Raw genomic sequence first — 25,367 nt, 5'->3', positions numbered from 1 at the left:
CAAAATGTTAAGATTTTATTTACAAAGCTTCTTTGTTGTACAGAAAGTAAAAATGCTGTTACAATCTCAGTGTAACTGGCAGCCACGGACCGTTGACTCACCAATCACAGCTATCCACGCTACAGCAAGAGTCTTACACGAAAACCTAACAATGCTTACAATTTTGTTGGGGTGAAGTCCCCAAGCTTGGTGGTGGATTTCCAAGAGGGACTAAATGGAGGAAGGCGGAATGTCACAGGAACTATTCTTTGGCTCTTTGGGTGGGTGGGTGTCCTGGGGTTTGTATCACAGCTACTTTTTTTTTTTTTTAAACAGCTACCAAATCCATGTGAGCAGTCCAACCAATACTGAACAGTTCTTTTTTTGCAGGTTATTTGGGGTCTTAATCGTCTTCTCCTTCATCATCTGTTTCTCTCTTCCTCTTTTCACCTTTCCCGCTTTCTTCCTCTTCTGTACAATAATAAAAATTCATTTTGAGACAACTGGAAAGGCATTTACTTTGCCTAATTATTGCTAACAGAGGTAACAACAATTAATTTTTTAACGGTTGGGAGATAAAAAATGATGTAAGCTTGGTCAAATCGACAGGTTGTTAATTAAGAAGTTTTAATTCTAAGAAGCATAAATAGTAGGCATGGAACCAAGAAGGGTAAAATGCACAGCAACACCTCAAATCACAGCAAAGTTAACTCAGTTTTCTCAAGTTAAGTTGCTGTCTAACCAAATGTTTCGTATTTTTCTTACACTTGTTGGTCCCCCAAATGACATTAGCAGTTATTAAAATAAATAGCAAGGACTCTGGAGCTCCTTAAGCCTATTTCCTCATTTGTAAAATGGGGACAATGGCACTGACTCCATAGGGTTATTCTGAGGATTAAATGAAATAGCACGAAGTATTTAGCCTAGAACATGGCAAGACTCAAACTGTTGCAAGTTTATATTAACTAAAAAGAGATTTCTTAGACTCCTTAACTATTTGAGACACAGAGACCTACACATCGTTCTGTTTTTTTCAACTAGTAAAAACTCATTGCTACTTTAACGAAATTAGCTAAATCTGCACTAAATTGTGTTCCAAAAAGCTCCCTGAAGGCAGAGACCAGGTCCTAATCATTGCTGTATCCAAAGTAATTTTAGTCCTGTGACTTGCACAGAGAGAAGATGCTGCTGAGAAAGTATGAACCAACAGAAAGCACAGCAAACAACCCAGTACTCTGAAACTTATACAAGCGTTAGAATCTACTTTCTAATAAATAAACAGATGTTTCACTGGTTTTGGTTGTGGTGGGGAAAGGAATAACACCAATAAAACTAGAAAAGTGCTATTTATCTACCCTGCAAAGATTAAAACCCAATTAAGATTTTTTTTAATGAAAAATTCCAAACACAGAAATCTCATGCCTAACAGTAACACAAACGATGGGGTCTAAAAACACAACATGTGGGGACTGAGGCCGGGGCCGCCTATCCTCATACAGGCACTACTAACTGCTGTAGAGCAGGTGGGTGAACCAGTACACACACACTAATGGGGCTTTACAAGTGCTTCTGAAGACCACCAGGGCCAAACGCATTTTATTTTCTTCTCAGTGATTTCAAATTCTAAATTAATGGACATTCCCCTTGATCTTTAACTGATAGGGACCAAAGTGCATGCATTAACCCACCTTCATCCTCATCCTCATCTTCCTCCTCATCGTCTTCATCTTCATCAACTTCTCCATCATGTCCAAATTCTTCTTCCTAAAGAATGGTAAATAGCATATCATTATTAGATTAATTCTGCCAAGTTAAGTACGAAGAAAAACAAGAATTGTCAATTAAATTTAACAGTTCATTCAAAGAGAAAACTGTAACGTTACTTTTATCTACTTTAATATACTGAGAACTGCTGGTTTTTCTTAAATTAATAAGCTTAATTAAAAATTTTCTGGGGCTTCCCTGGTGGCGCAGTGGTTGAGAATCTGCCTGCCAATGCAGGGGACACGGGTTCGAGACCTGGTCTGGGAAGATCCCACATGCCGCGGAGCAACTAGGCCCGTGAGCCGCAACTACTGAGCCTGCACGTCTGGAGCCTGTGCTCCGCAACAAGAGAGGCCGCGACAGTGAGAGGCCTGCGCACCGCGATGAAGAGTGGCCCCCGCTTGCCGCAACTACAGAAAGCCCTCGCACAGAAACGAAGACCCAACACAGCCAAAAATAAATAAATAAAGGAGTTCCTTTAAAAAAAAAATTTTTTTAAAAATCGCTTTTCAGAAGTAAGCGTTAATTAAAGACTAATTAAAGACATCTTTAATTAGTATACAACTTACAATGGATAACTCCAGAAATAATTTTAAAAACTTCAAAGCAGGTTTGGACAAAGATTTCCATATTCCCTTTCTTATAAAAAGCTTCTTGCAGAAACTTAATTTCATTAGATACCTATGAGATTATACAAATGCTCAGCCTTACGTTTGTACTACAAAAGAACTTTTTTTTTTTTGATGATGTCTCATTTTCTTGGCCTGTATTCACAAGTCCCCTTTAGGGTCAAAGTCACTCCTTTCTCCTATCCTTCTATGGTATTCAGCTCCTCAGAGATAACTGTTATTACTGCCTGTCCCATAAATTAGACTACCTGCCTCTTTCAGAGCAGGACCACATTTTTCTTCAACTTTTCATCCTCAACTCTTTAACACAGCAAGTACATAATGCATTTACTGCATTAAGCTGGATATACAAGAAGTTCAGACTTGGTAAACATACCCTTCACTTCAATACAACAAAGGGGAGGACATCCCATCAGTTCTCAATGTTTCCAGTTTTCTCACCCTACTGAATGAATACTCAACTTGTTGCTGCCTCCCAAAGTTAAAGGGTCAAAACTTACTCTGCAGAGCCAAGCACTGTCTAGTTAGCATTCAGTAAGTATTCTATTTAGTATTTACTAAAAGGGGGACAAGAGCTAAATTAATCAGACTGCTATTAGTCTATTTACAAGTATACTAATTTCTTCAGAAGACTTTTCTTTTTTAAACAATCCACACTTTTATTTTAATTACAAATGGGAAGCAGGGCAGCAAGAGGTGCACTGACCTCCCCACTGACTTCATCTTCATCCTCCTCCCCTTCTACATCTTCGTCTTCATCTTCATCCTCTTCATCATCAAACTCTTCTTCCTCACCATCCTCCTCCTCCTCCTTGTCCTCATCTTCTCCTTCTGAAAACAGTCCAAAAGGAATACATCAAATACCCTGTGTGTCTCACAAGGTACACCTACTCAGGTGGTGGGGAGCTTTGGGTTGGTCCACAGGACAAATGCTGGGCCACACCAATGTCAAGGAAAACCACGAACTACAGTCACCTTCTTTCTTGCAAGTTGCTGAGGTTCAGTCCCTGTGACCTGAGCCCCATAAAATCCAGAGGCCAGGAGTCCTGGCGGACCAAGTGTACACTACAATACTTACCGATGAAATGATACAATGCCTAGGATTTGCTTCAAAATAAGGAAGGGGAGAAGTGGGTAGGAGTGTGTGTGTGTGTGTAAAATAATATCAGGTGTGAACAGATCATGGCTGAAACTCAGTAATGGGAACATGAAAGTTAAAGTTAGTTTTACTGTTATTTCTACCTTTGTCTATGTCTGAAATTCTCCATAGTAAAAAGTCACACACACACACAAAAAAAACAAAAAAGACCCACCAACCTCCTTCTCTGGGGTAAGGGTACCACCACAAGCCAGCTGTGCAAATCAGGAGCCTGGGAAACACCCATAATAACCCCATGATGGGGATGGGGGTGGGGGCAGTGGTGGTAGCCAGGCAGGCTGAAAGGCACCTGAGTCCTGTGTCTCTACTCCATTTGGTGCAGGCCTCTCGTCAACTAGTTCTTACCTCTCCAGGTCCTGGAGCTCGCTGTGCTCTCTCCTGCCTCTGGACCCCACATGCTCTTCCCTTTCTTTTCTGTGTGGCTAACACTGGCTCAGCCTTTGAGTCTCAGTTAAACATCACTTCCTCAGGCCAACTTCCCAGACCCCCAGTCTCAGCTCCTATGCTCTCACACACCTGGTGCTTCTCCATTACCACACACTTTGCTCACTTGTGATTATTTAGTTATGGTTACTTAACATTTCTCTTCTTAGTAGACAGTAAGCTCCAAGGGACAGGAACCATGTTTGTTTTTTTTTTAAAACTATTTTTAGATAGTTTTAAAAGCCTGGCACATAGGAAATTCTCAAATACTTGTTGCCTGACTGATCTTGCTCTCAAGAACTGCCTTCCACTCTCCAAGGAATTTTCTTTACAGGCTCCTGCCCATGGGTGGCTGCTCAACCCATTTAAGGTGGACTTAAATATGGACAACCAGACTGGTTTTTAAGAAAAACTGAGAACCAGCAATGAAGGGACTAAGTGATGTAAACATTTGGAACAAGATGAAACATCCTATTCAGCGTCCACTTTACCATCTAACATCCCATCTCTTTTTGCCTTGTCTCAAACCTGCTGCAAAACAAAACTGTAAAATGCTTCCAAAGTACTACCCCACTAATTGCAACCGAGGTGCCTGATGATGTTCTCTACTTTTCTTAACCATTTCTGTCTTAGAAACTTTCATCTTTAAAGAGATATCAAAAATAATGCTTCAAATACAGTAATGCTGCAAATTCCAGCAACATCAGGAATTCTAGGAGAGTAAGTTTTCTTCATGCTGATTGATGTGATCACACTAATAGCTCTGCTTCCTCTAAGCCACTCAGGTGAGAAACCATTTATCCTAAGAGTGACTCAGAGTAAACAAGTCACTGTGCAAGGAAAGCACAAGCTAATCAGGAGGGATAGTTTGGGTAGAAAATATACAAAGATTCTTAAAGATAACAGGATGTAAAAAACCTTGATCAAATGTCGAAAATAAAAAGTATATTCTAATTCCATGTTATAGCTAGAAATTATTTCCTTTATTAATGAAAAATGGAATCCAACTCATAGTGCTTTCAAATCATTACCTTTTAAAACTCTATAGTCATATATCGAAGCAGGAAAGATATTTATATTTGAATGTAAAAAACATGTACCAAGTACCTACCAAGTGCTAGGCCCTGTGAATAAAGAGATAAGAAGATAATCATAGGGACTTCCCTGGTGGTCCAGTGGTTAAGAACCCGCCTTCCAATGTGGGGGACGAGGGTTCGATCCCTGGTCAGGGAACTAAGATCCCATGTGCCGCGGGACAACTAAGCCACAGCTAGAGAGCCGGCATGCTGCAACGAAAGATCCTGCATGTCGCAACTAAGACCCGGCGCACCCAAATAATTAATTAAAAAAAAAAAAAAAAAAAAAGAAGGTAATCATAGCATAGTTGGAAGGGAAAAGAATAGCAGAGTGACAACTGTTACGAAAGAGGTAAACAAGGGGATGCTCTGGCACATACAAGGACCTAGGTCTCCAGCATCATAAAATGCTTCCCAGAAGTGTTGACAAAGCTGAGTTGATAAGGATAAGTAGGCAGTAGCCAAGAAAGGGAAACAGCTAGGAGAAAGGCAGGAGACCTGAGGCAATGGTCCTTTTAGTAAACCATAAACCACAAGTACTTCAAAAAACGGATTGAAGCAGTCTATGATCTCTAGGCTCCAAAACAAGACTAATTAGCTAACAAACCATTTTCTATTTTGATCATTTGAAGACTTCAATGCCCTAAGAGGTCCAAATTTAACAGAACACCTACATGCATGGATATAAATTATTTTTCTCAATAGCAAGAGCATTCAGTGGTCTAATCAGGACCTTTGGAAAGCAGAAATTAAGTTCACTGCACATTGCTTTGTGCCCACTCACCTTCATCGTCCTCTTCTTCATCCACACCATCCACCTCGGCATCTGAGTCAGGGGCTTCACGATCCTCTCGGTCATAGCCATCCAGGTAGGTCAGCTGGGGAAGGAGCTTGAAGACGCTCTCTCGGTAGTCATTCAGGTTAGTAACCTCACAGTTAAACAGATCCAGGCTTTTCAGACATTCCAACTTTTTCTGAGGAAAAGGATCAAGAAACATACCTACTAAACCAAAGGAACATAAGCAACAAAACCCATCTCCTAAAGAGGTAAAATTCTAGGCTCTGAATTCAATTAGCTGCTACCTACTCAGCCTTGTACATAGGAAAACATTTCACGGCCTTTGCAACCTTTATATTAGGTCACTAGATTTTTAACTAGTCCTTCCCTTCTACCTCTATCCTCTCAGAGAACTGTTTTCTTTTGGCAGTATGAATAGTCTTAAGAAATATGAATTTGAAATATTTATTAAAACTGGATCTTTTTACAATATGAGACAAAACAGAGACTTTAACAAATCTGGTTCAAAACTAGGTTTTAATGTTTGAGTAATCAAATGACCAATAAGAACTTGCTGGGTTATCAAGCAGTAAGTCTTCAGTGCTCCGGGGTGGTAGAATAGGAAGGGAAAAAAAATTTTCAATCAAATCAATCAACATCAAGATCCTTGACGTTTCTACTTGGGGACATAGATGGGAAACACTCGAGAACAGAACCTAGTAAAGCACAAAGTGTGGTGATGTAGATATTTTCTGGGAAGACAGGACTCAGTGCAAGCTGGGGGAAAAGAAGGGGGACTCAGAGTTGAAACGTCAAAAGGAGAGAAACTTTACACTCTTTTCTTCTTTTTTAATTTTGGGGGAAAAGATTGACACTATTCCCAGAACTTTCTGATGTAAACTTCTTCTGATTTTACCATACCTTGAGGTTTTGTTGTAATACCTCTTTGTTTGAAACCTCAGTTTCATCCATCTAAAACAGTTAAGATCTAAAAACTTGGCCCAAGAAGTTTTCTGAGCAGCCAAAGCGAATAGGAAAATGTCCACGTATTCTACTCAGATCTTCATTTGTTATTACATCAGTGTACTAGTATTTCAATACAAGGTCTATTAAGTTTTGATTAAGGGTGAATTAAGAGATTGAGAGGGCAGAGTTAGTATTACAGGCAAGTAAGGAGACAGCAACAGAAAGTGACAATAGACCCTCAAAGGGAGCAGAAGAGGGGGCAAACCGATAAAGAGTAAACACAAAATGTGAAGTACTGTGAGGCCTGGTGCCTTTTAAAATAGGGGCTTGGGGGGCATATGGATATACAGCTTCATAAATTTAACTTTTAATGGTTCTGAGTCAAGAGAAAAGTTTGCCATTCTCTAAAAAATTACTGAGAGGATCTCTGTATGAAGCAAGTTGCAAAAAAATAAATGTTTATGTTTAAAGACTTCGATGCTTTATTGGGAAATCTATTTCAACATTCACAAGGACCTGGGAAGAAACAAAGATGAAACAAAACCTTGTCTGCAGGACTTGAGGTATCTGTGTAGTTCTTGGGAGTTACAAAATCATCTGAAAATCTCTGCTCTAAAGCAGACCTTGGCAAATGACAGCTGGCTGGCCCACTCCGGCCTGCCTCCCGTAGTTGTAAACCAAGTTTTACTGGAACACAGCCACACTCACTTGTTTATGTATTATGTATGGCTTCTTTTATGCTACAATGGCAAAGTGGAGTAGTTGTGACAGAGACTGCATGGCCTACAAAGCCTAGAAGATCTATTATCTGGCCCTTTAGAGGAAGGGGTTCCTGATCCCTGCACTCACAAATCTTCGTCTTCCTGATCAAAGAGGTTCCCACACTGGTTTTATTCTCACTGAACAGCCCTTGGGAACATGGAGCCAAGCATGGAACACAGACAGTGTTACAGCAACAGGCAAATGTACTCCTCAAAACACCAATGTACAGTGATCCAAGAGTTCTGTGGATCCAATAATGTGCTTATGTAAGTCAGTACACTGAGGTCTTAAGAAAGCTGTCTCCAGCCCTTCTGATCATAGGGAGGACTGCTTTTCTGTCATGTAGCTTTCAGATGAGGTTCCCTACTGGACAGCCCCTGACCCCTAGAAGCCCAGGTATGACTTCTTGACAAAGAGGGAAAAAAATGCTGAAATACCACCCCAGACAACTGTAGAACTCTTTTCTCTTCACAGAAAGGTTGACTCTATACCAGCTAAGATAGAACCACGAGTATATTTAGGCAGCTTTCCCAGAGGCTCAGTATAAATTCTTCACTCAAAGGAATGAGCCATTTACTGTTCAACATTATTTCCTAGGAATGGATGTGCAAAAATACATATAACTCCAGATCTTTAATGCTCAACAGTGCTCCAAGCCCGTTTTCTAATTCTATCAACTAGCCTAGTACACAGGGCCTCCAAGGCTTTCCTGTTTCTGCAACTCTGAATCTGTGACATTTTTTGCTACTTCTTCAGAAAGGACCCGTTATGAATAATTCGGACATGCCAAACAGTATGCTAGAAAACGAAGTGAAAGCAAATAAACAACAAAACCCCCAATAATTGTAGGACTCTAGAATTGTTTAAAGCAGTAAATTTGTGCTTTAAGGCCCAAAATACACTACACACAGATTATTCAGGATCCCAATGTAATGTGTAAATACTGCTTAAAAAACAACAACAACAAAAAACCACAACTCTATCATTTCAGAAATTTGGCCTAAAACTAATAGGCTAGCCATAATAAACATTAAACATTTTATTAACAATAATTTTGCTTGCCTTCTTAGAATTTAGAAGGGCTTTGGGGGATGGTTTGGATGGCCCAGGTCTCTTAAAAAAGGTGTCCAAGGAAGTTTGAATTGATGCCTTCTTTGTCTCTCGATTAATGTCCCTGTAGTAAGCAGAGGCATTCACAATCATTGCATTGACTGTAAGAACTGGGCTCAACGTAGATGGTGTTCAAAATGTATGTGGTTGATGAGGATGAGGATGGTGTTTTTCCCCACTGAAGTATACTTTCAGAAGTCAAAATGGACCCAACATTTCCCCCCTTCACCTTCTCTTACAGTTTTATTTATCCTGAAGTTATAATGTCAGGAGACCCACCTAGCGCCCCCAGGAATCTGAATAGAAAGTTCAGGAGAATGGCAGGAGCTCAGCCTTTCCCAGACAGCCCTGGGTGTGTGGCACTGTGGCTCTGTCACTCCCTAGCCAAGTGTGTGACTCTGGACAAGGGATTCAGCCTCTCCTAAGCCTCAGCTTCCTCATGTGTAAAATGAGGGCCATGCTATTTCTATCTATTTTATAGAAATGTTGAGGATTACTAATGAGATAACATACATAAAGCATCCACTACAGTGTATGGTACATAGAAGATCCTCCAAAAATGGTAAATATTATAATGATTATTTTTCTTATACTTCATTGCCCCAGGGGATTGAGACTTTCATAGCCACCAAAGGGCCCTAATAAACCACTGAGCAGGTCAGGAACAACTCCCACACAATGTTTGCTTCTGCTCTGCCTCTGAATGCTAGGACACTGACAAAAGCTTCTGATGAAACATCAAAGAAGACTAAGGCTGCCAGGAGAATTAGGCAATGGCCAGTGATTTAGCATGGAAAGGTACTGCCTGGTGCTCTGTTCTAAAGAGAAGGGGTTCCTGTGCTTACAATGACCCTAAATTGATAGCCTGTCATTAACACAAACAATAAAGGCTTAGAGTACCCCATGGGACTGGGAGACCATCAGCACTTAATTTAGTGCTCCTGTTGGAACTCCCAGCTTAGGTCAATTTGGGTATGGAATAAATTTATAGGTTAAAAAGAGAAGAACAGGTCCCAAGGGTAGTGGAAAGAATGATGGACTTGGATTTGAATCCCTACTCCCCATTTATTCTGCAGCTGCTGAGTAATTAAACTTGGTTTCCTCATTTCTAAAAGGAGGACATTCTCTCTTCTCTGCATTACATGAGGATACAATGGGCAAATGTTAACATCCTTGAATAAAGCAAACTGCAATAAATGTTTGCTTAAACATTGGAAACAGGGATTGATTTGGAGGAAAACAGAACTAGTGAAAAAGGAGGGAGCCCAAGTATCTGAGTGAACTGGTAACAGAAAAAAGGGGACAAAATTCATGGAGCAAAGGTGAACAACAGGCTCCCAACATTTATGAGAAATGAGCTAAATGTGGTCTACTTAATGAAACAGAAAAACAAAGGGACTCGGTAAACAGTGACTAAATCTACATTGGAGCAGAGCCTCAATTACTATTAGGAGGGAAAAGACCCTATAGTTTTAGCAGGAAATCCTCTTTATTAAAAGTCATAATTTAACTCTATCTTCTCTTGAAATATCAACAGCACATTTTGTACAAATGATATGAAGTGCAAATATTTTAATATATTGTGATATCAGAAAAGATAGAAATAGCAGAAGGATGCCTTATCCTCTCGGGTTCTGCTCTGCTGGATCCTGAAAGACAGCTCCTATCTGCTATATAGCCCCTCTCCCAATTAATGTTTGCAAGTTAAGTCAGATGGAAATACTGACTTTATGTATAACAGAAAAAAAAAAAAAAAAAAAAAAACCCAGAAAGCTGCCACAAACTTCTTTGGGTGATATGAAACAAGTTTGAGTTTCATTAGCCTTATTAAAATAGAATTCTACTTCTATGAAGAGAATGTCATATTTAGGGGAAAAAGTCATTTAACAATCTTGAAATCATAGGAATTTCCAGGTGGCAGCCAAAGAGAACAGGCTGTGGGGCTACCCCCTACCCTGCATTAACCCCTGCCTCCAGAAGCTCTTTTCTGGTCACTACAAGTTCCACTAGACTGGACCCCCATAAACACAGCTTCCCAACTTACAAAGCAAAGTAAGTGCATTACCTTATTTTATTCTCAGAACTCCTAAGTGAGGTAAATTAGGCAGGGATTATTATCCTTCCTGCTTCATAAGTGAGGAAACTGAGGCCCAGAGAGAAGAAGCAATTTGCCCAAGGTCACACAGCAAGTCTATAACCCAACTGGCACTTAACTTTCCATAGCTTGTCCCAGTATGTAAGACTGAGGAGAATTTGGGGGTTCCCATGCAAAACTTTAGGCAACAGTGATCCAGCTACAGCACAAGATCATCAATTAGAAGACCTAAAACTCACTGGAGCTGCCCTTGGCCTGTTCCATCTACAGATCAGATATGTCACCCAATATAAACAGCCTTTTCTGTAAAAGTATAATATAGAACAGTCTGGCCAGTCTGGGGAAACAATTTTAAGATAAATATTTAAGGCTATAGTTAATATATGACATTCAAAAAGGACAAAAAAGAAAAGAATTCCCCTTTGAAGGAAGCTACCACAATAATAAGGGAGGGGGAGCAAAGTCACAGGAACATGTATAACTAAAGAGGCCCTGATTCTTTAAAACTGGACTCTTTCTATAAGAAGTACTATAAAAAACCACCACTTTCTCAGTCAATTATTATTTCCAATTATTTCCCTCACAATAAAGAAATATGAAAATGAAAATGACCAATAAGTCCTGGTTTTCAAATTCTTGATTACTTACCAAAGGTTCCAGGGTGCTGATATCTTTCAGTTTATTTCCACTTAAGTTTAGATGTGTAAGATTTGGAAGTTTTTCTGCTAACATATCCAGACCTCCAAAGATTCTATTGTCACTGAGCTCAAGCTGTTAAGAGAAAATGCACACAGCACACAAATACACACAGAGAAACACATATCATTAAAGTGTCATAAATAACGAATAAAGTTCTCAAACACCAAGATCAAATGATCTCTATTTTTTATTAGGGCATGTGTGTTCATTTTGTTTGATTAAACCCAAATAAGTAGTTTACAGATCCCAGGAACACTTCTGGGAAGGAGAGACATGTTAGGATTAGAAGAGTTGTATTTTCTTAACCAGCTGCTAATTATAACAGTTTGCTGGCCCCTAACATCAGCAAATACATTTTCTAACCTAAAAAGTGGGTCAAAGCAAATTAGAATTCTTTGAGAAGTTGTAATACTCTATACCTGCCAGGAAGGGTAAATGGTCTGTGCATTCTAAGCAGCTATTCTGTGTGCCAAGCAAAGCTCACAATGCCCACTTGAAACCTAATCTGGTTCTGTTCAGTGCTGGCTCGCCATAGGGTTCTACATCTGGAAGCCACCAGGGAATGTTGCTCTGAAGGCTACAGGAATGGTACAAGCCCTTAAAGAAGCTCCATGACTTTGGAAAAAGGGACTGGGGCAACAGCTTCAGAGTTGACGAAACCAACTCCCCAGAGGACACTTCTTGCACAAACCTGGCACTAGCCCTTTTAAGAACCCACTCTAATTTCTTAGCTGCAGGTCAAGTAGCACAGCAAGTGGTATGCCAATGAAGGAATGAGCCTTCACCAAGGAATACTGGACTCTTAGAGTGAAAGAAATTGGAGCCTGGAAAAATAAGATGGTTGAGAGCATCTAATTCAAACTCTTCATTTTGCAGATGAAGAAAACTAAGGCCAGACAGCTAGTTTCAATTCTCTTTTAACTGCCAACAACAACAATGGTAACTGTATCTAACCCTTACATAGTACTTCAGGCACTGTTCAAAGCACTAGAAATCCATGAACTCATTTGATCTCACAATCACCCTATGGGGTAGGTAGAATTATTACCCCCATTTACAGATGACAAAAATGAACTATGAAGAGACTATATAAGTGCCCATAGATCACACAGCTGTTACATCGGTGAACCTATGATTTGAAGCCAGTCAGGCTAGCTTCAATGTGCTCCCCCCTATGCTATGTACCTAGAACAGCATGACAACTTATGTAATTTAGTCTGGCATGCAATGAAATGAAGTACATGATGCAGAATAGAGGAACTTTTAAAAATTTAAATATTCGTTGAAAGAATGAGTTTAAAAAACAGTAAGTCTGCTGCTTTGGTGTTATTAAGCATTTCGGAAGAGAAAAATGCAACATTTCAATACATTTTTTTCCTTCTGATGGGACAGTCCAGTAAAATATCTAAAATTTCTCTTGGCCGGTTAGAATATCGACATATGTAGTATTCACATCCTTTCAACATGAGTATCTTAGGGAGAAGAGATAACAAGGCAATCTGCCAAACATTTAGTGGCATATTTATTTTGAAATGAAATCAATGTATAAATTTAGCAAACCTGCAACATTTATACACCAAAATTTCTTTCAGAACCTGTTTCTTGTTAAAAAAAAAACAATCTGTGCTCTAGGGTAGGAAGAAAATCAGCTGTGAGAACACCCAATCTGTCTTTAAGTTTGGTTTACAGATATCTCTATTCCTCCCTCTCTGACCCTACAAGGTAAGTGATTAACAAGACTTCAGAAGGATTTGATACACTGATACACTGACTTTTTGAATAAGTGTGATGGTACACAGACCATAGTAATTCAGGAAAATGTACCAGGATGCTAGGAAAGTAGAACAGAACACAAAACACATAGTAGGGACCTGCTAGCATCAAGTTTATGTAGATACAGGCTAAAAAGCCATCAGTTTTTTATGGGCTTATCAGAGCTTCCAATGTCACAATAACCTATGCAAACATAAAAGGATTACACTTGAACCTCTAAAGGAAATGCCTGTCAGAAAAAAAGAAAAAAAATTTACAAATTTAAACATAACAGAATTCTTTCTGATAGGAGGGTCGCCCTGAAACTCATGAGGACTTCCTGTGCATTTATTACCTAAAAAAGGCAAATAAGTAAAAAGCACTTCTGGATTTTAATTCACGTACTTAACCAAAAAACAAGTCCCTCTCAGAATTCAAGCAAGCAAGCTACAGGAACAGCCTATCTGTCCTTTGCCTCAATTTGATTTCAGTTTTCTATGTGTATCTTTTTTAGATGAAGGTTCAACTTAAACTCCCTAATAAAGAGATTAGGTAAACAGTGGAGAATTCTGCAACACTGCCATGACCACAAACATTTTTGTATGTAATGGAAAAGATACTGGGTTAGCAAATAGGAAGATAAGGGTTCTAGCTTTGGTTCCAGTACTAACCACTTCTGTGGGTGGCTTTAGGCAAATTACTGTACCTTTCTGGGTCTACTGCTGTGCCTGTAAAACAAGGCTAGAAGATCTAAGTTTCTTCCAGTTCTGACATTCTGGGGCTTTGTGACAGGGCAACGTGCAAGGACATGAAAAAAACATTTTTCTTGAGGTTTTTTGTTTGTTGTTTTTTTTTTTGGGGGGTGGGAGTTGTTAGAGGGGACAGCGATTGGTTTATAATTAGACCAATAAAGCCCTAATAATGGGCCGTCAACTAGGATAGGGAAGTACAGCAGTTTTGTTAAAATGAACTCTTGCAGTCAATCACAACACATTTTAAACTTCCTAGTCATTAAGAATTACATAATGTGTTTGAAATAACAGACTACAAATTTGGAAGGTCTATACTTCAATTCTCCCTTAATCAACATAAAACACGAAGAGTGGGAGGCACCTGTGGTTCCTAAACCAGAGCATACTAAGAACAATACGAGTTAACATCATAGCAACAGATTCGTAAAAAGAAGTAATATTCACAAAATAATTATTCTTCATAACTACTATTTATTGAGCACCCAACATGTATTATTTCCAAACATCATAGCAATTCTGCAAGGTCAGGTGGTATTACAAGTTTACAGATGAGGAAACTGAGTCTTAGAGAGATTAAGTAACCTGAGTAAGATTTACCCATCAGGAAAATGTTAGAGCTGGAATTCAATCCCAGATCTGCCCAGTTCCAAAGGCCATATGCTTTCTGCTACACTAAATGCTTCCTTACAGATAGAATCATATATTTTTCCTTTCCGCAGAATGGTTTTCCCTTCTACTGTTAAAGAAAAAGCACTTACCTTTTTCAATTTAGGTAGTTTGGGGAGATTTGAAACTGAAATCAAGCCTACATTTATTAAACTGAGGAACTCTAAGTTCACAAATTCAGCTGTTAGGCCCTCAATTTTCCCATCATTTGATTTGCAATTGTCCAGGACAAGTTCTCGAACCTGTGGGTGACAAAGTGGGGAAGAAAAGCTTTAAAAAACATGCAGAAAACAAAACACAATGCAAAAACTCTAACCATAAATACCCACCAAACCACCCACATATAGTGGCAGCCTCAACTTAGACCTAGGTCACAGTTATAAATAAATGAAAAATGATTAAGCCTTTAGTAACAATATTCTAATAGATATCAAAGGTGGAATGTCACACCATGGTACAAATAAAGATTTAAACTCTTTACTTTCCAGAGACAGAAACTACAGTTCTTACAAGATAAGTGAAGAAACGATATCCCCCTTATTCCTTTTCCCAAGTCTGTTCCGCAAGGGGCAGCTTTAACTACAAATGCGGAGTGAAGATACCCCCCTCAACCCCTGCAACCCCTTTAGGCCGAGTCTTCCTCAAGGCCCAGGAGACTGACACAAGGAAAAGAGGAAAGCTTCACTTTTCCCATCAAGGTCACTAAGAGATTGTGGCTACAGGTTTCTGGACTATACATTTCTACTTTTGGTCTTATTAATCTTTACTAAGATTATCTTGACACTAGGAAAAGATCAAGATGCAAGAGGCCTTAATTCAAAACAAAGATCATTTTGTGTTACATGTAAGAAAGTATTTCTAGGGGAGAGAACTGTTAGACATTAGGTTCCTTTTTCAGGCCACAAAATCTCCTTATTTGGAGGTCCTGAAATTCAGGATTCAAATCCATCCAAAGGTATCACATCTGAAGATTGTGAATACTGATTATTTAATAAAGTCTACTGTGTGAATATCTACCATGATAATCCCTACTGCCATTCTTGCTCTGTGGTTGACTCTGAAACTTGCAAGTTTTAAACACGTTTTGATAAATTTACACTGATGCAAATTAGTTTTAACTGCCAAAGGCATTCTTGCAGTGAATCTAACACGTTTATTAGCATTAATCAAGCATGTATGAGAAGGAGATGCTAATAGTTCTAAAATGAAAATAGGGGCTAGTAGTTTCTTCATTCTCTTATACAAAATCCAAGGATACTACTCTAGCAATTGCTAACATTTATGGAGAATTTACTCATTTTTCTTTGTACCACCATACCCTCCCCTCAGTTACAGAGAAGGAAACTGATTTAGAGACACCCACACTGATTATGACACCCACAACACCACAACTTCTTGCTCGCTTCTTCACTACTTCTCACTACTCTACTTCCTCTTCAGAAGCCTTGCTTTCAGGATGCATACAAGCCCATTATATCTTTTGCTTCTTTCTTCCCTTCCTTCCACTTTTCTCTAGCTACCTCGGACATTCTTTCCTCTTCTGATGAAAATTAGCACATCTGAAAACTTAAGGTAGACTGAGGAGAGCTGGGCTCCAGAGACAGATGCTTAGGCTTGAATTCTGGCATTGCCACTCACAACCTGTGTGACCTTAGACAAGTCACTTAACCTATCTGTGTCTCAGTTTCCTCATCCGTGAAGTAGAACTGTTATAGAAAGTAGTGCTTGGGGCATAGTGAATACTGAGAAAGTAACCTCTGGGAAAGGGTGTAGGAGAATGACAAAGACCTTTACTATTTACTTTATTCCTATCTGTACTAAGTTTTCTACAAGCATGTATTTCTTTTGTATTAAAAAAAAAAAAGTAGGACTTCCCTTGGTGGCACAGTGGTTGGGAATCCGCCTGCCAATGCAGGGGACATGGGTTCGATCCCTGGTCCGGGAAGATCCCACATGCCACGGAGCAACTAAGCCCATGCGCCACAACTGCTGAGCCTGTGCTCTAAAGCCCGCGAGCCACAACTACTGAGCTTGCGTGCCACAACTACTGAAGCTCGTGCGCCTAGAGCCCGTGCCCCGCAACCAAAGAAGCCACTGCGGTGGGAAGCCCGCACACTGCAACAAAGAGTAGCCCCCCTTGCCGCAACTAGAGAAAGCCCACGCACAGCAACAAAACCCAATGCAGCCAAAAATAAATAAATAAAAGATAAATACATTTATTAAAAAAAGAGTAAAACCAGCAAATCATTTAAAAAAAAGGTCAAGTGTAATCACCCACCAACCTAAGTAGTATACTGCAATATAACTAAATGTTTCTATTTGATTTGGGGGGTTTTTATGACTGTATCTGACAGAGAATCCAAAAACGTTATACAGAATGACACCAATATGCCAAAAGCCAAGTAAGGAGGAATTTAGATAGCCATTCTGCCTCCCAGCCCATGGGTGTACCTCTTGGACATTTCTCTCAACTGGTAAAATTCCGCTTTAACTAGAGTCATCGAAGAGTTAGAACAAGTCTGCTGAACCAAATAGCCGAATAGGAAGCAAGGAGAAATTGGGAGGGAAAAAAAGATGTTAAAGTGGTCCAAATCTGCAAATCTAACTGTTGAGTATGAAAGATGATGGAGAGGAATTGAGGTTCTGATTTAAAGAAATGGGAACTATGTAGCTGGATGGAAATAGGAAGGAACAGCTTTGGGGATGGGGTGGGGGGGAGAGCAGGTATATAATGAATACCACGAAGAATAACAAGTTTAAAGTTCTCATGAGAAGTCCAGGTGAAAGTATCCCCAGGCAGCTGGACATGAGGGCCTGGAGTTCACGGGAGTTCTAGGTTTAAGTTCTGTATTTGGAAGTCATCAGGGCAGAGACAGTAGTGAAAAGATGGAATTCCTAGGAAGAGAACCAAGGATGGAACCCGGGGGATCCTGCAAAGGTGACTTGAGAAGAATCAGTAGTACCCAAAGGTGAAGCATTAGTTTCAAACACCTAGAAAGGTTTATGAAATAAGGCATAAGAAGTTACTGAGGGGGGAAAAAAAAAGGACTGAAAAAAATTAGATAACAATGTAACTGTCCATCAACAAAGGACTCATTTCCAGGATACAATGTATGATGAAAAAGGTACAAAATGTATAAAATGTTTTCATTTATGTCACATATCACACATTCACTTTCTTATATTCTTCTCAGGGAGAGAAAGTGACTGGCTGGGGGACTTTTCCATAACCTTATTTAACATTTCTATGATGAGATTAATTTATTAAAAAAAATAAAGGTTAAAAAAAAGGTCACTGCTAGGGACTTCCCTGGTGGTCCAGTGACTAAGGCTCCACACTCCCAATGCAGGGAGCCCAGGTTCCATCCCTGGTCAGGGAACTAGATCCCCCATGACACAACTAAGACCTAGCGGGGCCAAATAAAGAAATAAATATTAAAAATAAAATAAAATAATTTTTAAAAAAGGTCACTGCTAGCCTTGAAATTTCATCAAGCTTCATGATGGCAGGGTCATGTCTATTTTAGTTACCACCATACCCCAGTATGAGAAGGAGCCTTCACAACTGTTAAATGCAGAAAAAATGGCATTGGGGTTTGTGTCAGGATTGTAGGGGAATGAGCAGATGATGAAACAGAGGAAACCTGGGTATGAAGAGAACCTACTTTCTGATCATAAGCATAATCACATTAATGCAAAGCATATTGCTGTTTGTCACTTAATACTTTGGTATTTTTTTTTCAGTCTTTGTATATTTTAAATACAGCAAGATGAAACAATATTACTTAGCATATTTTAACAATTATAAATATTTTTAATGGCTAAAGAAATTAAAGTGTATGGATGCACCATAAATTACAATCCTCCCTATTGAACACGTTTCCAAGTTTATTATATATAATGCCATGCTATCTTTTTATGTGAAATTTCTTTTGTAATAAGGATTGTTTCCTCACAATCTATGGCTAGGTGAAAAAAAATATAAACGTTAAGAGTCTCTGAGTTTTGAGTTCTTTATTTAAAATGGCAACCAATCCCTCTCAACACTTTTTTGTGACCTTTCTTGACATATGGAAATTCTAGGTATTTGCATATAGTTATTAAAAATGAGATGTTATTCTACTCTTATTGAGGATGGGGCAGCTCTTTTATGGAGAAGAGATGGCTAGGATGGGTATAGGTGCAGGTAAGTTTATAAGTGGGAGAGTGAGAAGTCAGGGAACGCACACCTGAGACCTTTAATTTTCTCCATGAGTAGGAGGCAACAGAATTTATTGGGGTGAGTACAGGCAAGGGCTGGGCTGTATGGCACAGCAGTGAAATCATGTCCCTAGACTTTTCCAGGAAGGTTAAGCACGTAGTAAAGAAATGGGCTAACCCCAGAACAAAGTTCCAGAGGCACAGTAAGAAGACGAGCCACAAACAAGCACAGAGCACTGTGGGAAATTACTGCAGAAAGCAGAGACCAAAGGAGGGTCCACTTAGGGCTGTGCCCAAGGATGACAGGTCTGGAAAGCCTGCCATAAGCAGCCTTCTAGCCAGTCTAAAGTTCTAAACAGGACCCTGGTGAAAAGGTGTCTGCTCTCAGGCATTGTGTCAGCAGCATTTGAGATAACTAAGCCTCCCCTCTCCCCCAATTCCTTCTTGAGGGTGAAGGGATCCAGACTGCCTTACAAGGGAAGGTACATGGGGTGGGGGACATATAATGCCATGGCATCCCAATCTAGACCCAGAATAAATGGGAGGTTCTAATCAAGAAAAAGCAGCCCTATAATCATCAATTATAATTGTTATAAGAGGGGAAAAGAAGATAAGAGGATTAAAAATCATTGAGTTATCAATTTTTTTTAGTTAGAAAATACATGATTATTATAGTAAGCAAAATATGTGGAAATATGTCCAAAAATGTAGAAAGTAACTCCTGCCACCCTTGATAATTTCCATCTTTCTGAGTTAACCAGTCTTCAAACCTTCCACCCTACTATTATTTTAAAATAATGTTTGCAAAATGACGGTAGAATAGAACATTAGCAGTTCTCAAATGTGTTTGGATGGCAGAACTGTTGGTATGAAGGAAGGAAACACTCATACCCTACTGGTGGGGAGAACCATTCTAGAAAGCAATTTGACAGAGATTCACATTACAAAATGTTCATTTCAATACTACTTAAAACAGTAAAAAACCTTCTAACCACCTAATGGGGATGGTTAAATTATGACCTATGCGGATGTTAACAATGAGGCTGTAAAATAATAAATTGTGCCAGAGAAAGATAAAGATGTTTACTATATTTTAACAGATATTAGATGCATTAATAGCATGATCTGAGTTTAGAAAAAAAAATTCTCATGGACTATACACCATAATGTCTAGATGGTAGGATGGGTGTGTATGAGATTTCTGGGTTTTTAAATTTTTCCTTCTCTGTATCTACTATTTTTTTAGCTTATCTGTATCAAATTTTTCTTCAATGAAGACTGTATTCCTTATACAAGGAAAATAACCCAATTAGCTGCTATGCAACCAATTAGAATATCCCACGGAGCTCAAAATCACATCATAACAGACACAACAATAAATGCCAAAAGTTGAGGGGAAGGTTCTTCTCACATTATGTTGTCTTTTTTTTCCTTTTTTTTTTTTTTTTAAGGCCGCACCATGCGGCATGTGGGATCTTAGTTCCCCAGTCAGGGATCAAACCCGCGCCCCATGCATTGGGAGCGTGAAGTGTTAACCACTGGAATGCCAGGGAAGTCCCCTCACGTTAGTTATTTTAAAAATTAAATTTTTTTTTAGTAAATTGGGACTAAGGAAAAACTACTCTTATTTGTGGGATATGAAATGTCTCAGTCTAGCATACAGCCCACCAGTGTTCCACAGGGGCATTGATTGTAAACCACAAGAACTGCATGACTTTCTAACTTTGAACACAAGACTGGAACAGAGCTAACATCAAAGCTAGATACCCCTACATTCATAGTTAATGAGGTGCTCGTATCATTGGCATGTTTGGCATAATAGAAAGATTAGGGCCTCACATAAAGAACAGGTATTTTCTCCAATTCTGGAATATATCTAAATTACAAATTTAGATATAGATAACATCTATATCTCGCTACTGCATGTCTCTCCTCACATCTGACAACACTACCAATTTCTGTGGTATACATGGTACGTTCTAGTACTATACAATTTGCTCTCAGTGAAATAACTGACAACACAATATTTTGTATAAAATATTTCCTATCCTTGCCTATTATTTAAAAACAGTGATCACTGTTCTTTTTGAAGATTATTTTAAAATGCCATCTTAAGCCATTTTTTCCACTATGAGAACAAACCTCTTATATAAAGAGGTGTTTTGGACTTAGAAAAAACTGAATTATTATATTTCTTTACGAGTCGCCCCCTTAGGGAAATGAGCATACCGGTTTATAACAGGTGAAATGGAACCTATTATCTTGGTCTGTCTCACGTACTTCGGCTAAAGAACACAAGAAGTAAAGTGTTACCAGAGTCTTCTTCAAATCCCCAAATAAAATAAAAACAAAAAAGCCACACTCACAATAAAAGCCCATCTGGGAATTTCCCTGGTGGCTCAGTGTTTAAGAATCCACCTGCCAATGCAGGGGACACGGGTTCGAGCCCTGGTCCAGGAAGATCCCACATGCCACGGAGCAACTAAGCCCGTGTGCCACAACTACTGAGCCCGTGTGCCACAACTACTGAAGCCCGTGTGCCTAGAGCCCGTGCTCCACAGCAAGAGAAGCCACCGCAATGAGAAGCCCGCTACCGCAACAAAGAGTAGCCCTCGCTCGCAGCAACTAGAGAAAGCCCACGTGCAGCAACGAAAACCCAACACAGCCAAAAATAAATAAATTTATTAAAAAAATATTCCATTTCAGAAAAAAAAAGCCCATCTGGTCTTAAAACAAAAACACTTATGATCAAGCCTCCACTTACCCTCCTCAGTCTTAGATCTCACTTGATGACATCAAGGTCAACCAAGGAATACACTGTGTTGTGCATTTAAGAGCCTCCTGTCATTATACCAATACATTCAATAGAGACAGTGTTCTTCTTCTTTCCCCAAATGACAAGAGACTGCAGGATTCCAGAGGTCAAGGCTACTCTTTAACAGCTGGCTCCACAACAGACGTATGGAGCCATGTGACTAGCTGACTCAGAATCATCTTGGAACGTCTCATTTACCTTAAAGATGATGCTTTTGTGCAAAACATTTTTAAACTCTTATTTTAAAATTTCCTACAGCTTCCCCCCACCCCCCAAAACCTTCAGTTTAAGATCAGAGCTTTCCTCTCTTAAGAACCTAACTCTTACTCAGTCTCCCTGTCAGAGTCCCTAGGGGAGCCATTCTTTACCCCACTTTCCTGGCTGGCTCCCACGACACTCTCCTAAGGCCCCCTTACTTGCACAGTGCAACAGGCACCACTGGGTTCTGAGCTTCAGGAGGGAAGGGACTGCTCTCTGCCTTGTTCACACTGCTTTTCCAGGCCCTGCCATACTGTTGGTACTCAAATATTTATTTAATAAAACCAGTGGATTACGGACTTCCCTGGTGGCAGAGTGGTTAGGAATCCGCCTGCCAATGCAGGGGACACAGGTGCAAGCCCTGGTCTGGGAAGATCCCACATGCCGCAGAGCAACCAAGCCCGTGCGCCACAACTGCTGAAGCCCGCAGGCCTAGAGCCTGTGCTCCACAACGGGAGAGGGGCCCGCACACCGCAACAAAGAGTAGCCCCCCGCCCCCCACCCCACTGCAACTAGAGAAAACCCGCGTGCAGCAAGAAAGACCCAACACAGCCAAAAATAAATTCATTTTTTAAAAAGTCAAGATATTTTAAAAAAAGGTCATATATTAAAAAACAAAAAACAGTGGATTACAGTAGGAGAGTGCAGTCCAACACAGTAGCCACTAGTCACCTGTGGCTTTTGAGTTCCTGATATGTGAATACTGCAACTGACAAACTGACCTTTCAGTATAAGTTAAATAGCCACACGACTCTAGCCTGTTTTGGGCAAAAGGGCAAGGCTTAAGATGATTTCTTGAAAAATTAACGCTTGCACATATATATATTTTAAAAAAGCAATATATTAGTTATTTCATATACAAATTTCACATACAACTAGCCCAGCTGTATTTCCCAGAAGGAGCAACAGTGCTCTTAGCTGAGTGTTTTAAGAGTACTTTATGCACCCTCAAAGAATTCAAATTCCAGATTTTAAGGCACTTTGAAGACCCATGTGTAATTTTCTCTTGGAAAATTTGGCTAAATCTAATTCCTCCACATTCTCCTCATTTGAAACTACGCAGTAATAATTCAAACGTCTTAAATTAACAACTCCTCAAAATGAGATCACAACTCTACAAGTTTTACAGTATGAAGAAGCTTAACGGTTCAATATACTAGCACGTGGCCGACACAAAATGTCTGACTGATGGACGAAAGGGACCACTGAGGTCAAACCTCAACCTTAAAAACCCAGAGCACGAGTCGAGACGCCCACCCCCCCGAGGTCCTCCAGGGACAAGCGGGGAGGCCACGAGGTGCAGCGACCCGGCACCTCATTTGTGGAGACCTCAGGGATTCAAAACCTCATGCACACAAGGGAAAGCCGGTTGACGAATTCCCACAAGTTGGCAACTTGTTACCCATAGCTCCCTGACTGCACGAAACGCGCCCATCGCCAGCCTGGGGCGAGGTGGAAGGACTTCCCCTCGGCTGCCCCAGGGCCAAAAGACGCCACTCACCCGAAGAAGGGGTCTGGCAGAGGCACGGCCTCCCCGCGCGGGGGCCAGGAAACAGGGCCCCGCACCCGGCCACGGGAAGGCGCTCTAGTTCGCGGGGAGGGCCAGGGGAGAAAAGAAAGCCGATTCTTAAACGTCCACCCGCCGCTCACGCAGCCGCGGCGGGGGAGTGCCGGCCAGGGTCGGCGGCCCTGGAACACGTGCGAGGACAGAGGCCGCCCAGCCCGCGAGCCCAGCCGAGGCCCGCCCGTACCCCCGACGCTCGACCGGGGCGGAGGCGGCCGCCTGGCGTTGCCCTTTTAAGAAGGGGGGAGGGAGACGGCAGCGCGCCCAAGAGATGAGTCGGCGGCGGCCGGAGCGCGCGGCTCCATCCAGAGCGAGCCAAGCCCTGGCGAGGCGGGCACCGTACAAGCCGCAGGCTCGGCCCGGGGAGCAGCGGCCCACAGCCACCGCCGGTGCGGACGGGCAGGGTCCCGCTGCCCGAGCCAGCAGGCCGGCTCACGCGGCGGAGGGAGACGAGCGCTCGCCAACATGGCGCTGTGTCGGCCTGTGGCGCGCCCCGGCTGACGCGAGGAGCCGCCGCCGCCCGCCCACACCGAGGGGCCAGCCTCTCGGGCAGGGGCCCCCGGGCTCTGCCGCGGCGGCACGGGGGGAGGGAGAAGCCGCCTACGCCACACCGGCGGCCCCGGGCCGAGCAAGGCCCGCCCTGGGAGGCCGGGACTGGGGAAGGCCCGGGGGGCAAAAAGGGAGCTAGAGAAATGCGGGAGAAAGTTTTATTTTTAGGCTTGAAAAATGGCGGGAACCGCGTCCTTTTTTCAAACTTGGCCTGGGGAGGGGCGGCGGTTGCGCCACCGACGCCGCCCGAGCTCGCCCCTCCCCCGCTCCGCGCGCGCCAGGCCATGCCCGCCCAAGCCCCCCAGCGCCCGAGGGGACTTCCCGTCCCCCTCAGAGGCAAAGAGCCCCCTACTCGCCCCTCGGCCCCTGACCTAGCCGGGCCGGCGCCAACCGCGAGGCCTGGCCGGAAGAGCCCACCCCCCGCCCCGCCCGAGCCCCTTCCTCGGCCGGCCCGGGTCGCGCGGAGCCCGGCCTGGCCCGCAACGGGCCCAGCCCCGGCTGGCCGCGCGGCTTCTCGGCAGGCCGGGCCTCCGCCCGGCCGCGTATCCCGGGAGGCTGCAAACATGGCTCCCAGCGTTACACAACCCCCTCCTCCCTCCCTTGCCGCCGGCCACACGCACACGCGCTCCTCCGGGAAAGGACCCCGGCGGGCGAGGAGCTCAAAGTTTGCTTTTCCCACCCCACCGCCTTCCCCGGACGGCCGCGGGGGCCCGTGGGCGCCAAAGAGTTAATCCCCGCGCGCTCGCTCCCCCCTCCGCGCCCGCCCGCCTTCCCCGTCCGAGCCCGCGAGCTGCGCTCTTCCTCGCGCCGGGCCGGCGAACCCGCGGTCGGGGCCCCGCAGGTGGCCACCATTACATGCAAGTCATCGGGGGAGAGGGCGCCCGAAGGGGGCTCTGCTTACAGCTGCCGGGGTCCGGTTCCTCAGCTCCAGGTGGATCCTCCTCTTCATGTCCATGTTTCTCTCTTCCCCCCTCTCCAAACTTAACTTTCCGCGGCGGGGGCGGAGGGGGGAGAGGCGTCCCAGCCTGCGCAGCGAGGGCCGTCAGAAGGGGTCTGCTAGCAGCAGAGGCCGGCGGCGCGGTCCCAGGCGGTGGGCGGCGTGCGGGCAGGCGAGCGGAGCCCCCGGAGCCAAGTTACTCACGGGAGCGGAGAGAAACCATGGAGGGAAAAGGGGGCTGGAGCGCAGCGCTTGTCTCACTACCGCCGCCCCCGGCCGCGGCCCCGCACTGCGCTTAAACCGGCGACGCGTCGCGGGTGGCTGCTCGGCTCGACTCGGCCCCGCGCGGCGCCGCTCGGCTCGGCGGCCGCGGTGCACCAAGGACGGGGCGGGAAGAGGCGCGGCGGGAGGGGAGAGGCGCGGCAGGAGGGGCG

General features: G+C 42.6%; 1 protein-coding gene across 2 annotated transcripts; it reads right to left on the bottom strand.

The window, feature by feature from the left end:
* On the bottom strand, positions 1 to 25,308 carry ANP32B (acidic nuclear phosphoprotein 32 family member B). 2 transcript variants are annotated; one of them, XM_036855355.1, is made up of 7 exons: positions 24,898 to 25,308; positions 14,703 to 14,852; positions 11,390 to 11,512; positions 5,815 to 6,004; positions 3,079 to 3,203; positions 1,668 to 1,743; positions 1 to 450 (listed from the first exon to the last, which is right to left on the bottom strand). In XM_036855355.1, the coding sequence occupies exons 1-7, from the start codon at positions 24,949 to 24,951 to the stop codon at positions 383 to 385; spliced, it is 786 nt and encodes a 261-aa protein (XP_036711250.1). In that variant the 5' UTR covers positions 24,952 to 25,308; the 3' UTR covers positions 1 to 382. The 2 variants fall into 2 exon arrangements, 1 of the variants encoding a protein (XP_036711250.1); XR_005020307.1 differs by lacking the exons at positions 1 to 450; positions 1,668 to 1,743; positions 3,079 to 3,203; ... (1 more) ...; positions 11,390 to 11,512; positions 24,898 to 25,308 and adding an exon at positions 23,385 to 24,418 and having other exon boundaries at positions 14,720 to 14,852.
* Positions 25,309 to 25,367: the final 59 nt, after the last annotated feature.

The sequence above is a fragment of the Balaenoptera musculus genome, chromosome 6 (genome assembly GCF_009873245.2).
Source record: "Balaenoptera musculus isolate JJ_BM4_2016_0621 chromosome 6, mBalMus1.pri.v3, whole genome shotgun sequence".
Classification (NCBI taxonomy): domain Eukaryota; kingdom Metazoa; phylum Chordata; class Mammalia; order Artiodactyla; family Balaenopteridae; genus Balaenoptera; species Balaenoptera musculus.
The sequence above is the reverse complement of the archived record's forward strand: the minus strand, read 5'-3'. Positions and strand labels throughout refer to the sequence as shown.

Bases quoted from the DNA above. Each gene is read 5' to 3' on its own strand.
- ANP32B (XM_036855355.1), bottom strand. From the start codon at position 24,951: ATGGACATGAAGAGGAGGATCCACCTGGAGCTGAGGAACCGGACCCCG. The intron at 14,853-24,897 runs GTAAGCAGAGCC...TGTCACCCACAG, and splicing joins GGAACCGGACCCCGGCAGCT to GTTCGAGAACTTGTCCTGGA. The intron at 3,204-5,814 runs GTGAGTGGGCAC...GACTGTTTTCAG, and splicing joins TGAAGAAGAGGACGATGAAG to AAGGAGAAGATGAGGACAAG.